A 12,699-nucleotide genomic window follows, 5' to 3' on the forward strand; every position below is an offset into this window, starting at 1 on the left:
GTATGAAGAACATGGGAGTTTTGTCTTCAGATAGTGCTTCTGACTCACATCTGCTTGAGGGAAACACCTACAGTTTGTCTAATTCATTGGCCATCATAATGCTTTGTTGGGGTTTTTTTTGACAAGAACTTTGTTGATACCTCATCTTTTTCAATTATAGTTGAAAAAGTTCCCTCACAAATGAAGGTCTGATGTTATTTTGCGCTTCTACTGAATTCTCTTTTTCTGGTCCCTAACTTCTAGTTTCACTAACCCAACTAACCACAATTGTCATGAAGTGTCAATAGTCCAATATTAGTCTTTATGCAAATTAAATTGGGTGACTGCAACTGGGACAGGGTGTGTAGTTCTAGTTGTTGCACCTCCAAAGGGTTAAATGTGGAGCTGAAGTCAGCTAAGATGATTCAGAGGTTTGGAGCAGCTTCCTTAAAAAGGAAAGTTGTGACATTTGGGCCCTTAAGTCTGGGAAGAAGATTGGACGAGGCCTGATTTAAGCGCCCAAAATTATTTGTGGCATGGGTAAAGCGGAAAAGGAGAAGCTGCTTTCCCCCTCCCAAAATGATAGAAGCAAAAGTCAGCCTCAAGATATCCAAGGTCCCTTCCAGCTCTAAAATTCTATATATACAATTAATAGATATGTAAATTACTGCAAAATAGATAAAATATCTAAGTCATTATCACCCAGTTTTCACTGTATTTCTTTTTCACTTTAGAATTTTTAGTTTCCTTTTTTTAACGTGAACCCAAATAAGTGTTTTGCCTATATGATAACCAGGCATTTCTGCGTTTCTGATTTTTCTTCTGTTTTTCAAAGCCGCTTATTTCCTCTTTTTAAAGAGAGCTCCCCCCTCCCACCTGAACATTTAAATTCAAAGATATTTGTGTGAGAGGCAGCTGAGTTCTTAAGAACAGTATAAAAAGGGAAGTTGAGTTAAAACCAGCAGTGGGAAAATTCTACTTCCTGTGAAGCAAACATGGATGACACAGAGGAATATAAATGAGTTTTTATTTATATGTTATAATTTTGGCTTTCTAGGAAATCTACCCCCACAGACCCCGTGATTTTTAAAGTAAGAACTGATCTAGCAACATATTTCCTTCCAAAAAAGCAACCCATTCAATTAATATATTTTCTTTTGATTGATCAACAGCAATATTCTGAAATTTGCATATTTATTGCTTGATTCCTTGTACATTGCTTTATGTGTAGTTCTCAGCTTACGACCACAATTATTACTATTTACAAATAGTAGTAATAATAACAGTAATTGTAATAGAGTTGGAAGTAACCTTGGAGGTCTTCTAGTGCAATCCCCTGCTCAGGCAGGAAACCCTATATCATTTCAGACAAGTGGTTGTCCAATCTCTTCTTGAACACCTCCAGTGTGGAAGCATTCACAACTTTTGGAGGCACCCCATTCCCCTGATTAATTGTTCTAACTGTCAGGAAATTTCTCCTTAGTTCTAGGTTGCTTCTCTCCTTGATGAGTTTCCATCTGTTGCTTCTTGTCCTGCCTTCAGGCACTTTGGAGAATAGCTTGACTCCCTCTTCTTTATGGCAGCCCCTGAGATATTGGAACACTGCTATCATGTCCCCCCTCATCCTTCTCTTCGTTAAACTAGACAGACCCAATTCCAGCAGCCGTTCCTTATATGTTTTAGCCTCCAGTTCCGTGATCATCTTTGTTGCTCTTTTCTGTACTCTTTCTAGAGTCTCAACATCTTTTTTACATCATGGTGACCAAAACTGGATGCAGTATTCCAAGTGTGGCCTTACCAAGGCCTTGTAAAGTGGTATTACTACTTCACGTGATCTTGACTCTATCCCTCTGTTAATGCAGCCTAGCACTGTGTTGGCTTTTTTGGCAGCTGTAGCACACTGCTGGCTCATATTTAGGTGATTGTCCATTAGGACTCCGAGGTCCCTCTCACAGTTGCTACTATTGAGCAAGGTACCTCCTATACCAGTGATGGAGAACCTTTTAGAGACCGAGTGCCCAAAAACTGGTCCCGCCCCTGCCCCGCCCCTGCTCCACCCCCACTCCACCAGCCCGCAGGGCCACTCATCGCCTCCAGGGCCTGCCACAGATCGCCCAGCAGCACCATGGCAGTCATGCCATCTGCCCGTGCCCCACAGCATCAATTGGGCGCGATGGGGCGTGAGGACAGAATCTTGCCTACGCTGCCTGGCTGCCATGTCCTTGACTGCACTGCTCTGCGTGGGCCACACTTGGGGGAGACCCTTTTCTAGGAGGGCTGCTGGTGAGGAGGGTGTCATGGGGGGAGGCAAGACTGGGGCAACGGCACATGTGCTCCAAGTGCCGCCTCTGGCACCCGTGCCATAGGTTCGCCACCACTGTCCTATACTATACATGTACATTTGGTTTTTCTTGCCTAAATGTAGAACTTTACTTTTTTCACCATTGAATATCATTTTGTTAGATAGCGCCCAATGTTCAAGTCTGTCCAGATCCTTCTGTATCTTAAGCCTGTCTTCTGGAGTGTTGGCTATTCCTGCCAGCTTGGTGTCGTCCGCAAATTTGATGAGTTCCCCATCTATCCCTTTGTCCAAATCGTTGATGAAGATGTTGAAGAGCACTGGGCCCAGAACAGAGCCCTGGGGCACCCCACTACACACTTCCCTCCATGTAGATGAAGTTCCATTAAGGACCACATGCTGAGTACGGCCGGTCAGCCAGCTACAAATCCTAGACTTACAACCACAGTTAGGACTGGAATTTTAGTCACTAAGCAATGCAGTCATTAAACGAATCGTTAATGATCTGAGCTGATTTTTTATCACAGTTAAATGAATCCCAAGTAAGTGTTTGTTTGTCCAGCCAAGTTTCTGATTTGCTTATTTTTGTGTCCTGATTCCTAGTTGGTCCAGTCTTTGGGTGGAATCTTGGAGTCCTCGTTTAGTGACCACAATTGGGACTAGGAACTTGGTTGTTAAGCAAAGCAGTTGCTGAGTAAAACAGTGATTGGGCTATAGTCTTACTTACTTTCTTTTGCTTTACAGACCTGCAAAAGATATAAATGCGAAGAAGATTTCAAAATAATTTTTCATGACCACTCTGATTGCAAATGGTCACTGAATGAGGCAGTTGTTAAGCAAGGACAACCTGTACTTTTTTATGGGTTGGAAATTATCTCGGTAGCTTTCCTGGCAAGAAAAAGAAAGTGATTTGGCACCATTTGCTTCTAGGATTTTTAATAGATTTGGGTTTCCTGGTGGTGTCTCATCCAATCAGGTCAAGCTCTACTTAGCTTTTTTTCCCCCCTAGATGCTTTTCCCTCAACTAGACTTGGGAGACCGAGAGCCTTAAGATATAACCCTGATGTAACATTTCCTGGGGGCTTCACTTGGGCCATCTTGTCTATATTACCTCCCCTCCTTTCTCTCTGATTTAGTATCAGAATAACAAAGTACAAAGTTGAAAGGGTCCTTGGAGGTGGTCTAGTCCACCCCCCCGCTCAAGCAGGAGATTCTATACATTTCAAACAAATGGTTGTCCAATCTCTTCTTGAACACCTCCAGTGTGGGAGCATTCACAACTTTTGGAGGCACCCCGTTCCCCTGATTAATTGTTCTAATTGTCAGGAAATTTCTCCTTAGTTCTAGGCTGGTCCTCTCCTTGATTAGTTTCCATCCGTTGCTTCTTGTCCTGCCTTCAGGTGCTTTAGAGAATAGGTGGATCCCCTTCTTCATTATTTCCTTTCATATTTACTGTTGTGAACATAGACTGGCCCATAATATCCCCCAGTGATTATTCCAAAACCTTGGTTTCAACTCAGGTATATCATCTATTTGGAGAACTTTATTCCATACTTTTGTTCTATTTTTCACATTTTGGATAAGCCACAGGTTGTTATAGAAACTTTGCAGATGTTCTCCTAGGAAGAATATGGGATAAATATTTTGAGCCTTGCTTATTCTAAATTACATTTCTGAAAAGGTTTTTAAAAAACAAACTAAACAAAACTGGATCATCATCCCACAGTTACAAAATCCTGCTTTAAGGTGCTTTTAAGAGGTGTGGACTTCAACTCCCAGAATTCCACACCTCTAAAGTTACCAACTATGAAAACCACTGGGCTAAGCTGGTGATGGAAACAGGATTCCCATCCTTCCATGGAATCTTCTAAGGAGGATCCCTAGAGTTGCAATCAACCTTGATTGGAAAAAACGCCATCTCTGGCAGAAGCCCTTTAATAAACAAAGTTTATATGATGGATAGCTTTGCAACCAAAGATATCACTCGTTGCTTCAAGTTGCAAGTTCACCTGAAATGTTAACTTTTTTTGCAGGGGAAAAAAATTGTTCCATTTGCTGTTTAAAGTGCAACCACGAAGGACCGCTGATTATTTTGGTTTGCAGAGTTCAGGAGAAAGGATTTCCCCAAACACAAAACACAAAAGCTTTGGGAAATCAAGCGAACTAAAGGAAGTGATCCTCACTCCCTTTCTGTGATAATTTTCCTTGGCCCCCCAGAGGACTGTTGAGGAAGAACAGCAGAGATATTTGCTCATTTAAAGCTGATATTATTTCAGTTTTTTTGGATCTCGGCCCACTCCACATTCTTTGAGCTGCACATCATACGTTTTTCCTCTCTGGAAATATGCTCTGCAAAATCTAGTAACACAAATTTCCAGCCAGGCCTGCTGTTGCACAGTATTAATTAGGTAACAGCATCCCACTTACATACCTTTGAAAATAATTTTGCATCTTTTTTTTTTTAAAAAATATACATATGCTAGAAGATGTCAATTTTTTTCTGATAGTCTGAATCAAAATCAGATTATAAAGCAGATTAGTACTGCTTTATAAATCCGTAGTAAGATGACACCTGGAATACTGCAAACAGTTCTGGTCACCACCACATCACAAAAAGATGTTGAGACTTTGGAAAAAGTGCCAAGAAGAGCAACTAAGATGATTAAAGGCCTGGAGACTAAAACATAGGAAGAATGGGTTGCAGGATTGGGTTTAACTTGTCTAGAGAAAAGAAGGTTTAGGGGTGACATGATAGCAGTATTTTAATATTTGAGGGGCTGCCACAAAGAAGAGGGGGATCAACTTATTTTCCAAAGCACCTGAGGGCAGCACAAGAAACAATGAATGGAAACTAATCAAGGAGTGAAACAGCCTGAAATTAAGGAGAAACTTCCTAACTATGAGGACAATTAATCAACAAAACGACTTGTGGGTGTTTCATCCCTGGAGATTTTTAAGAAAACACTGGACAGCCACTTGTCTGAAATGGTATAGGGCAGGGGTAGGCCACCTTGGTTCTTTTATGACTCGTGGACTTCAACTCCCAAATTCCTGAGCCAGCCATGCTGAGGGGAAAGGGAGAGGTTTCTAAGCTGAGCCATGTTGGCTCAGGAATTCTGGGAGTTGAAGTCCACCAGTCATAAAGCGGCCTAGGCCTAGACCAGGGGTAGGCAACCCTGGCTCTTTTATGACTCGTGGACTTCAACTCCCAGAATTCCTGAGCCAGCCATGTTGAGAAGAAAGGGAGAGGTTTCCAAGCTGAGCCATGCTGGCTCAGGAATTCTGGGAGTTGAAGTCCACCAGTCATAAAGCGGCCTAGGCCTAGGCCAGAGGTAGGCCACCTTGGCTCTTTTATGACTGATGGACTTCAACTCCCAGAATTCCTGAGCCAGCCATGCTGAGGGGAAAGGGAGAGGTTTCCAAGCTGAGCCATGCTGGCTCAGGAATTCTGGGAGTTGAAGTTCACGAGTCATAAAAGAGCCAAGGTTGCCTACCCCCCCAGTATAGGGTCTACTGCTTAAGTAGGGGGCTGGACTAGAAGACCTTCAAGGACCCTTCCAGCTTCTATTATGTTCTGTTCTTATTTCTATATTCTAGTCTATATAAAAGTATTGAAAGCCATGGAGAGCATAAACATTTATATCTAGATCAAGTTTTAGGCATGCAGAACTGGCACCAAGTAAAAGTTTGCAGCCACTTTTAAAATATTGGGATTTTTTCATTCTGAACTGTTGGGCCCTCACGTACAGGTGGTCAAGAGGGCCCAACACTCGCAATTCGTTTAGGGACTGTTCAAAGTTGCAACAGCACTGAAAGAAGTGACTCTTGAGCACTTTTCACACTTACGACCCTTACAACATCCCTATGGTCACATGATCAAAATTCAGATGCTTGACTGCTGACTCACATTTATGACGGTTGCAGTGTCCTTGGGTCGCGTGATCCCCTTTTGTGACTTTCTGACAAGCAAAGTCAATGGGGGAAGCCAGATTCACTTAGCAATTAGTCACATGTGACTAACTTAACAACTGCAATAATTCACTTCACAATTGTGGCAAGAAAGGTTGTAAAATGGGGCAAAATGTCTCACTTAACAGCATAAATTTTGGGGCTCAATTGTGGTGGTAACCCGAGTAGTTACCTGTATCAGGCACACAGTTCTGGAAGTTTGCAGCCACTTTTAAAATATCAGGATTTTTTTTTTTCACTGTGAGGGTTGGGCTGTTTTTTTATACACATTGTGGTGGCATAGTGTCTGTTGCAGGGCATATAAACATGATAGCCACTGTCTAAATTTTAGCAGTGCTGCAGTGCAGGACAGGATGTAGAGGTTAAAAGCCCAATGGTAGAAACTGGGAGAGGGGGTAAGATCTAGTCCTGCTTTAGCCACAAAGCCAACAGGTGAGGTTTTGGCCAGGCGTCTCTCAGTTCTAGGGAAAAGAGCATTATATATACTACTACTACTACTACTACTACTACTACTAATAATAATAATAATAATAATAATAATACAATGACCTACAAATAGAAATAGAAAGACTGTGGCAAAAGCAAGCAAGGGTAGTACCAATAGTAATAGACGCCTTGGGTGCAATCCCAAAACAACTGGAGCAGCATTTGAACATCATCATCGGCATTGACAAATTCGCCATTAGTCAATTGCAAAAGGCGGCCTTACTAGGAACTGCCTCTATCCTGCGATGATATCTGTAATACCATCCAACATCCACATCTGCCTATCCCAGGTCCTGGGTAAGGACTCGATAGGTAGATCAAAATGCCAAATCCAGTCCGAACATCTGGCTGACTGCGATGATCCATAAAATAATAAAGTTGGAAGGGACCTTGGAGGTCATCTAGTCCAACCCCCTGCTCAAGCAGGAAACCCTATACCATTTCAGACAAATGGCTGTCCAGTCTCTTCTTAAAAACCTCCAGTGTTGGAACATTCGTAGCTTCTGGAGGCAGATTGTTCCACTGGTTAATTGTTCTAACTGTCAGGAAGTTTCTCCTTAGTTCCAGGTTGCTTCTCTCCTTGATCAGTTTCCATCCGTTGCTTCTCGTCCTGCCTTCAGGCGCCTTGGAGAATAGCTTGACTCCCGCCCCCCGTCTTCTTTATGGTAGCCCAAGCAATTTTAAGGTGCATGGACTTCAACTCCCCAAATTCCCAGCCAGATTGCTTCCAGAATTCTGGGAGCTGAAGACCACATATCTTAAAATTGCTACTCTTAAAGGGCAGTGTTTGAAGGAGGAAATTAGCAACAAAGACGATTAGGGGACTGGAGGCTAAAACATATAAGGAACGGTTGCTAGAATTGGGTATGTCTAATTTAACAAAGAGAAGGACAAGGGGGGACATGATAGCAGTATTCCAATATCTCAGGGGCTGACACAAAGAGGGAATTAAGCTATTTTCCAAATCACCTGAAGGCAGGACAAGAAGCAACGGTGGAAACTAATCAAGGAGAGAAGCAATCTAGAACTAAGGAGAAACTTCCTGACAGTGAGAACAATTAATCAGTGGAACAGCCTGCCTCCAGAAGCAGGAGATGCTCCAACACTGGAAGTTTTTAAGAAGAGACTGGACTGCCATTTGTCCGAAATGGTGTAGGGTTTCCTGCCTGAGCAGGGAGTTGGACTAGATGACCTCCAAGGTCCCTTCCAACTTTACTACTATTACTATTACTATTACTAATTCATTTCATTTGAATTTGAGTGCATGGGGAAGGAAAGAGAATGACTTAAGAAAACCTATTGTGCTTCAATTGATGCACTAAGATATGGCTTGCCTTTGCATTCGTTAATGTGTCCGAAGCACTCAATTTTCCTATTATCTCTTAAATGGCTGGGAAATTCTGGGAGTTGAAGTCCAGATATGCTGGCTATGGAATTCTGGGAGTTGAGGTCCAGGCATGCTGGCTGGGGAATTCTGGGAACTAAAGATTCCTAAATGGCAATTCCTACTGATAGAATTTTTACTTTTTTATTTTTATTTTCAATGGTTCAAGCTTTTAAAGTAATGTTAATCATTCTCAATCATAGTTTATAAACTTTACTGTATTGTGTTCAAATCTGCATTGTTGTTCAAACGTACTTTTGCCTACCCCCAAATTCCCTTTTTCGTTAAACTTTGTGATGTATCTTTTTTCATTTTTTTATTCTTACATTTTTTGTTCTTAATTTTTATTAACATATAATTAATAAAATTATGAGGGAGAATATTAGCTCCCCGTAATCTTATGTGTTCTTGCTTTGAGTGTGTAAGGACACTTTTGTGATTGGGTAGGAATATAAGTCCTAATGGACAATCACCTAAATATGAGCCAGTGTGCTGCAGCTGCCAAAAAGGCCAACACAGTGCTGGGCTGCATTAACAGAGGGATAGAATCAAGATCACGTGAAGTGTTAATACCACTCTTCAATGCCTTGGTAAGGCCACACTTGGAATACTGCATCCAGTTTTGGTTACCACGATGTAAAAAAGATGTTGAGACTCTAGAAAGAGTACAGAGAAGAGCAACAAAGATGATTAGGGGACTGGAGGCTAAAGCATATAAGGAACGGTTGCTGGAATTGGGTATGTCTAGTTTAACGAAGAGAAAGACGAGGGGGGACATGATAGCAGTGTTCTAGTATCTCAGGGGCTGCCCCAAAGAAGAAGGAGTCAAGCTATTCTCCAAGGCGCCTGAAGGCAGGATGAGAAGCAACGGGCGGAAACTAACCAAGGAGAGAAGCAACCTGGAACTAAGGAGAAACTTCCTGACAGTTAGAACAATTAACCAGTGGAACAACCTGCCTCCAGAAGCGGTGAATGCTCGAACACTGGAAGTTTTTAAGAAGAGACTGGACAGCCATTTCTCTGAAATGGTATAGGGTTTCCTGCCTGAGCAGGGGGTTGGACTAGATGACCTCCAAAGTCCCTTTACTGTTGTTGTTGTTGTTGTTGTTGTTGTTGTTGTTGTTGTTGTTATTATTATTATTATTATTATTATTATTATTATTATTATATTCAAAGTCCTCAACTTACACCAACAATTTGGACCAGAATTTCTATTGCTAAGCAAGGAAGTTGATAGGTTTTGTCCAGTTTTATGACCTTTTTTGCCATAATTGTTAAGCAAATCACCGCAGTTATTAAGTGAATCAGGCATTCGTTAGTGTGCTATTCCAGTCTCACGTAATGATGGTTTAGTAGGCATATTAATATTAATTATATTCCCCAGCAGTTCCTTTCACCAAAAACCCAGAACTGTCCCAATTAAAGTTCAGCCCAAAGCAGGCCGACGCTAGTCCACCAAGCAATGGCCAAAGAGTCCACAAGACACTTGAAAGTTTCTCAAACATGATAAATCTACCAGGTTAAACTAAATCCACAATACAGGCAATCCTCAATTTATAACAATTCACTTAGTGACTGTACAAACTTAGAACAGCACTGAAGAAAGAACATTTTTCACAGTTACAATCCTTCCCGCATCCCCATGATCACGTGATCCAAATTCAGTTGCTTGGCAACTGATTCATCTTATGACGGTTGCAGAGTCCCGGGGGGGGTCATGTGATTTATTTATTTATTTATTTATTTCATGAGACTTATATACCGCTTTAAGTGCAAGCACTCTCTAAGCGGTATACACCAGTAAGCAATGTATATATATATATTTACATTGCCCCCAACAATCTGGGTCCTCATTTTACCTACCTCGGAAGAATGGAAGGCTGAGTCAACCTTGAGCCGGTGAGATTTGAACCGCTGACCTGCTGAACACAGTCAGCTAAAGGGGCCTGCAGTACTGCACTCTAACTGCTGCGCCACCTCGGCTCATTGTTACCTTCTGACAAGCAAAGTTAATGGGGAAGCCGGATTCACTTAACAACCGTGTCACTAACTTAACAACTGGAGTGATTCACTTAACAACTTTTAAGGAAGATCGAAAAATTGGGCAAAACTCTTAGCAAATGTCTCACTTAACAACAAAAATTTGGGGCTCAGGTGTGGTCATAAGTCAAGGACTAGAGGGTTCGTCAGGGAAGAAAACTCTAGAGTTCACAAGACACAGTCCAAAGCAAAGCTCAATTTAACAACCACAGTTGGGTCTAAAATTTCCGTTGCTAAGCAAGGCTGTTGTTATGAGTTTTGTCCCGTTTTATGACCTTTCTTGCCACAGCTGTTAAGAGAATCACTGCAGTTACTAAGTAAGTAGCACAGTTGTAAAGCGAGTCTGTCTTCCCCCTTGACTTTGCTTGTCTGAAGGTTGCAAAAGGGGATGCTGCAACTGTCATTAAGTGTGAAAAACGGTCATAAGTCCCTTTTTTCCCATGAATGGTCCCGAAATCAATGGCTGTAAGTCGAGGATTACTTATATATCTTTGCAGTGTATTATATGGGCCTTGAGAAGATGCCACAAAGTTTCAGAGGTCTAATCTAATTTTTTGTTTGTTCTGTTTGCAGACGAGGAAGAAGTTCTTAATTCTATTATGAAGGACCTCGCCGCTCTTGGCAAATGCGGTGGATTTTTAGACAGCAACAGGAATAAAAACCATTCGAACAAACAGGTGAGAAATGGACCTTCCGATTCTGTCCTGCAGTTCGCACTGTTCCTGCACAACGTAAAAAGGATTAGAGCGGTGTTTTTTCAACCTTGGCAGCTTTTAAGATGGGTGGTTGTCACTTCCCAGAATTCTCCAGCCAGCCTTGCTGTCAAGATTGAGAAACAGCATGTTGGAAGTTCATAGAATGTGGCTGTTCTGGGGTTTACAGCCAAAAGAGCAGAATATTTATTTTATTTATTAATTGAATTTATATGTTGCCTAGCTCACTATCAAAAGCCACTCTGAGTGGAATGTGAAATAGACAGGACTGTTTCATTTTTGATCAACCATGTCCACTTTAAGAGGGATGGACTTCAGTTTTGGTCAATGTTGGCTACTTTAAGATGGGTAGACTTCAAATTTGAACCAGAATAGAGCTGGAGGAGACCTTAGAGATCTTCTAGTCCAGCCTCCTGCTCAAACAGGAAATCCCTTACCATTTCAGGCAAATAGTTGTCCAGTCTCTTCTTAAAATAATGATGGAGCTCCTACAACTTCTGCAGGCAAGCTGTTCCACTGGTTAATTGTCCTCACTGTTAGGAAGTTTCTCCTTAATTCCAGATTGCTTCGCTCCTTGATTAGTTTCCATCCTTTGTTTCTTGTCTTGCCTTCTGGTGCTTTGGAAAATAAGTCGACACCCTCTTCTTTGTATCACTTCCTCAAATACTAGAATACTGCTATCATGTTATCCCTAGTCGTCTCTAAACTAGCCATACACAGTTCCTCCAACCATTCTTTGTATATTTTAGTGTCCAGGCCTTTAATCATCTTAGTTACTCTTCTCTGCACTTTTTCCAAAGTCTTGTAATGTGGTGACCAAAACTGGATGCAGTATTCCAAGTATGGTCTTACTAAGGTTTTATAAAGTGGTATTAATGCTTCATGTGATTTTGATTCTACGCCTCTGTTTATACCACCAAAGATCAGCTGTTTTGGCTGCTGCCGGACACTGCCGGGTCATGTTTAAGTGATTGCCCACTAAACCTCCAAAGAGTTCTCTTTGAAGAACACCTTAGTTCTTCTGCATCTTCATGATTCCTCATCCAGTTTAGCCACCATCTATGGCCATCTTTTCTATGCTTTCGTGGTGCCCACTTGACTGTGGCTGTCCCTTCTCTTGCATCTCTCCCTGTTCTTCTGAGCATGTTTGTATCCTAGTGGGTTGGCAACTGTGATAAAGCTCAACCATCTTTGATCAATTTTGGTGAAGTTTTGCCACTTTAAGATGGGTGGACTTCAACTTCCAGAATTCTGGGAGTTGAAGTCCACCCATCTTAAAATGTTCAAGGTTGACTAACCTTTTTGTAAGAAATGGTCATCCTCTAATTTGGAAAGTGACAAGAAAAAAAAACAAAGCTTTTCACTTTTTAATATTTGGATCCTCTCCCCCCCCCCGTTCCTCCCCCCATTTTTCCTTTTCTGTTGTTTTATGTTTTATCTTTCTTTGAAATGTAATAAAGTTTATTAAAAAGCCAAGGCAGCTAACTAGACCAGTGGTTCTCAATCTGTGGGTCAGCACCCCATTTGGGGTCGAACGACCATTTCACGGGGGTCGCCAAACAACGCAGTCCACCATTTTTTTCCCCTTTTCCTTGGCTGTGCTACTCCCTTTTATTCTATTGGCTTTCAAAAGCCAATAGGAATTGTCCAGGCTGTCTCTGCCCTGCTGAGCCCGCCAAAAGTCCCATTCTGCAAATGGTGCTGCACCAGTTGAGTAGTCCTCGACTTACGACCGGTTGAGTAGTCCTCGACTTACAACCGGTTGGGGGTCGCGGCATTAAAAGGGTTGAGAACCACTGAACTAGAGGAACGTATGGTCAATTTTGGCC

The 12,699-nt window shown here is 41.9% G+C and overlaps 1 protein-coding gene across 3 annotated transcripts in view; it reads left to right on the forward strand.

Moving 5' to 3' along the window:
* Positions 1 to 12,699, forward strand: part of LOC120313608 (mitogen-activated protein kinase kinase kinase 3-like) — a 118,088-nt gene that overhangs the window by 39,262 nt on the left and 66,127 nt on the right. For all 3 annotated transcript variants that reach the window (XR_005558190.1, XR_005558191.1, XM_039355688.1), the window contains exon 3: positions 10,731 to 10,834. Coding sequence is in view for 1 of the 3 variants with exons in the window: in XM_039355688.1 (XP_039211622.1) it covers positions 10,731 to 10,834 (104 nt within the window). In the remaining 2 variants the exon portion in view is untranslated. The remainder of the gene's footprint in view (positions 1 to 10,730; positions 10,835 to 12,699) is intronic.

Source organism: Crotalus tigris, unplaced genomic scaffold (genome assembly GCF_016545835.1).
Source record: "Crotalus tigris isolate CLP2741 ecotype Arizona unplaced genomic scaffold, ASM1654583v1 scf7180000018733.473104, whole genome shotgun sequence".
In the NCBI taxonomy this organism is placed as follows: domain Eukaryota; kingdom Metazoa; phylum Chordata; class Lepidosauria; order Squamata; family Viperidae; genus Crotalus; species Crotalus tigris.